The sequence below is a fragment of the Myotis davidii genome, unplaced genomic scaffold (assembly GCF_000327345.1).
Source record: "Myotis davidii unplaced genomic scaffold, ASM32734v1 scaffold120, whole genome shotgun sequence".
Taxonomy (NCBI): Eukaryota; Metazoa; Chordata; class Mammalia; order Chiroptera; family Vespertilionidae; genus Myotis; species Myotis davidii.
Window position 1 is genome coordinate 4,629,154 of NW_006294778.1, and position 2,057 is coordinate 4,631,210.

Sequence of the window (2,057 nt, forward strand, 5' to 3'; positions counted from 1 at the left end):
GGAGAAAATAATAGTAAATGTTACTGTAGTTCTTGTAAGGATGAAATCATGTCCAGGCCCTCACACAGTGCCTGCAACACAACTTGAACTCAGCAAAAGCACTTTCAGCCTTTTACTTCTCTTTCCACATGTTTTTCCTCCTCTATTTCTCCAACTCAGTCACCAGGGTCCTTTGCTTCTTTGCCTTTTATGTTTGCTCAGGATAGAAATAAGAAACAAAAATCCATCCTTCCAGTCATTGATTTGGTAGGTGATGTTGAAGTGATATTCTTTCAAACTAATGTGTTTACCTACTACAGTATATCCAGGAAGGATTCAGACTCCAAAGGCAGGTAAAAAACTACTTTGCACTTGTTAGTATAACACCCCCAGGTCTCCTGCTGTGAGTATAGCTTTTTCCAAAGAACAAAAACATGGAGAAGCTAGTCTGTTCCCCAACACCATGCAGTGAATGGGATGAGACCCCATTCAGCTTCACTGTCAGATGAGAAATTAATAAGAGACAGAGGAGCACCCAAGCAGGCCTGGAGCAGTCCATTTTTGGAACAGCAAATGACAAAGAAGCCTATTTCATCTTAGTATAACCTGTGCACCTGGAGGCTACAGGCAGACAGATCAGTAGACATGTAAGAATTCAGAACTGTCCCTCTTGCGATTCCAAGAGAGATTTTGTCCCACCTGCAAAGTCTCACTTTGTGCTTGCTTTCTTTTTTTTCTCTTTTCAATTGGTCATATTTTATTTTTAATGTCAATATAAATAGCAAAATTACTGATTCAATGGCAAGTCCTATTCTAGAGAGTTCTATAAGAACTGAATCAGACAGTTCTTAATGGAAGTCTACTTGTTGTCAAGTATTGTATTGGAGAGAGGACAAGTATAAGTAGATAACACGTAATTTGATGATTCAGGAATTGCACTAGGTAATAATGATAATTATTTTCATCATTCTATCCTTCATTTAAAAAAACTCTAACCATATGGCAGATACTGTGCTGAGCATTTTTTTAATTGAATGTATTGGGATGAGACTGGTTAACAAAATTATACAGATTTCAGGTGCATAATTCTACAACATATCACCTGTACACTGTATTGTGTGCTCACCAACACTAGTTAAGTATCTGTCCATCACCATTTATCCCTCCTATACCCTCCTCCATGTGAGCATTTCATATTACTTTATGAAATCCTCCTTTAATACTCTGAGGCTGATAATTTGATTATACCCATTTTAAAGATAAGAAAGCTGTGAATTCCTAGTGGAGGATAAGGCATAAAATAATTAAGTGTATCACTAGTAGGTAGAACAGTTAAAAGTAATGAGATGGACCAGAGAGAATGAGCTTTGGAGACAGGAAGATCTGAGCTCAAATTCTGCTTTTTCCTGATTCAGTTCTGTAGCCATGATCAAGTCCCACAAATGTTCTCTGAGCCCAATATTTTCATCTCTAAACTAATGATAATTCCGGCCTTGAAGAGATAGTGTAGAGGATTGATATAAATAAAGTTCCCTGAACATAGCAGGAACTAAATAGCCATGGTGACGATGGTGGTGGTGTTTATGGTGCTGATGTTCAGATTGGAGGAGAGGAAATGTAAAGAACCAATGTATATCTCCAAATAGTCTAGGAATATCCATGTAGAAGAAGGATTAGACTGATTTCATGTAGTCTTTGTTTTTTTAGGAAACTTTTTGATGTATTTTTCTTCAAATATTTGACAGTTTGTTGAACTTGACCAATAGCAGAAATAGACAGAATTGACTCAGTAAAAAGAACTTTTTTTTAAAACTAAAGGAGAACATACTGCTTGGGCTAGAAGTGTTAAGACAGGGCTGAGAGACCATCTACCAGAGATGCTGAGTCAGAGATTCCTTTTTCTCTGGGAAGCTGGGCTTGAAGATGGGATACTGAGAATGCTGGCTGGTTAACATTTGTTAAATCTCATCCTATATAATAAAGAGGTAATATGAAAATTAACCCTCACACCTTCACAAGATGGCTGCCTATGACCAGGCTGACAGGGGGGTTAGTGAGGGATGACCAAACAACTGAAC

At 37.7% G+C, this 2,057-nt stretch overlaps 1 protein-coding gene across 1 annotated transcript in view; it reads left to right on the forward strand.

The window, feature by feature from the left end:
- The first annotated feature begins 456 nt into the window (after positions 1–456).
- LOC102765709 (chromosome unknown open reading frame, human C12orf42) overlaps positions 457–2,057 on the forward strand; it is a 5,067-nt gene continuing 3,466 nt past the window's right edge. The window contains 2 exon segments of the mRNA XM_006779583.1: positions 457–574; positions 577–626. Of these exon segments, the coding sequence (XP_006779646.1) occupies positions 457–574; positions 577–626 (168 nt within the window).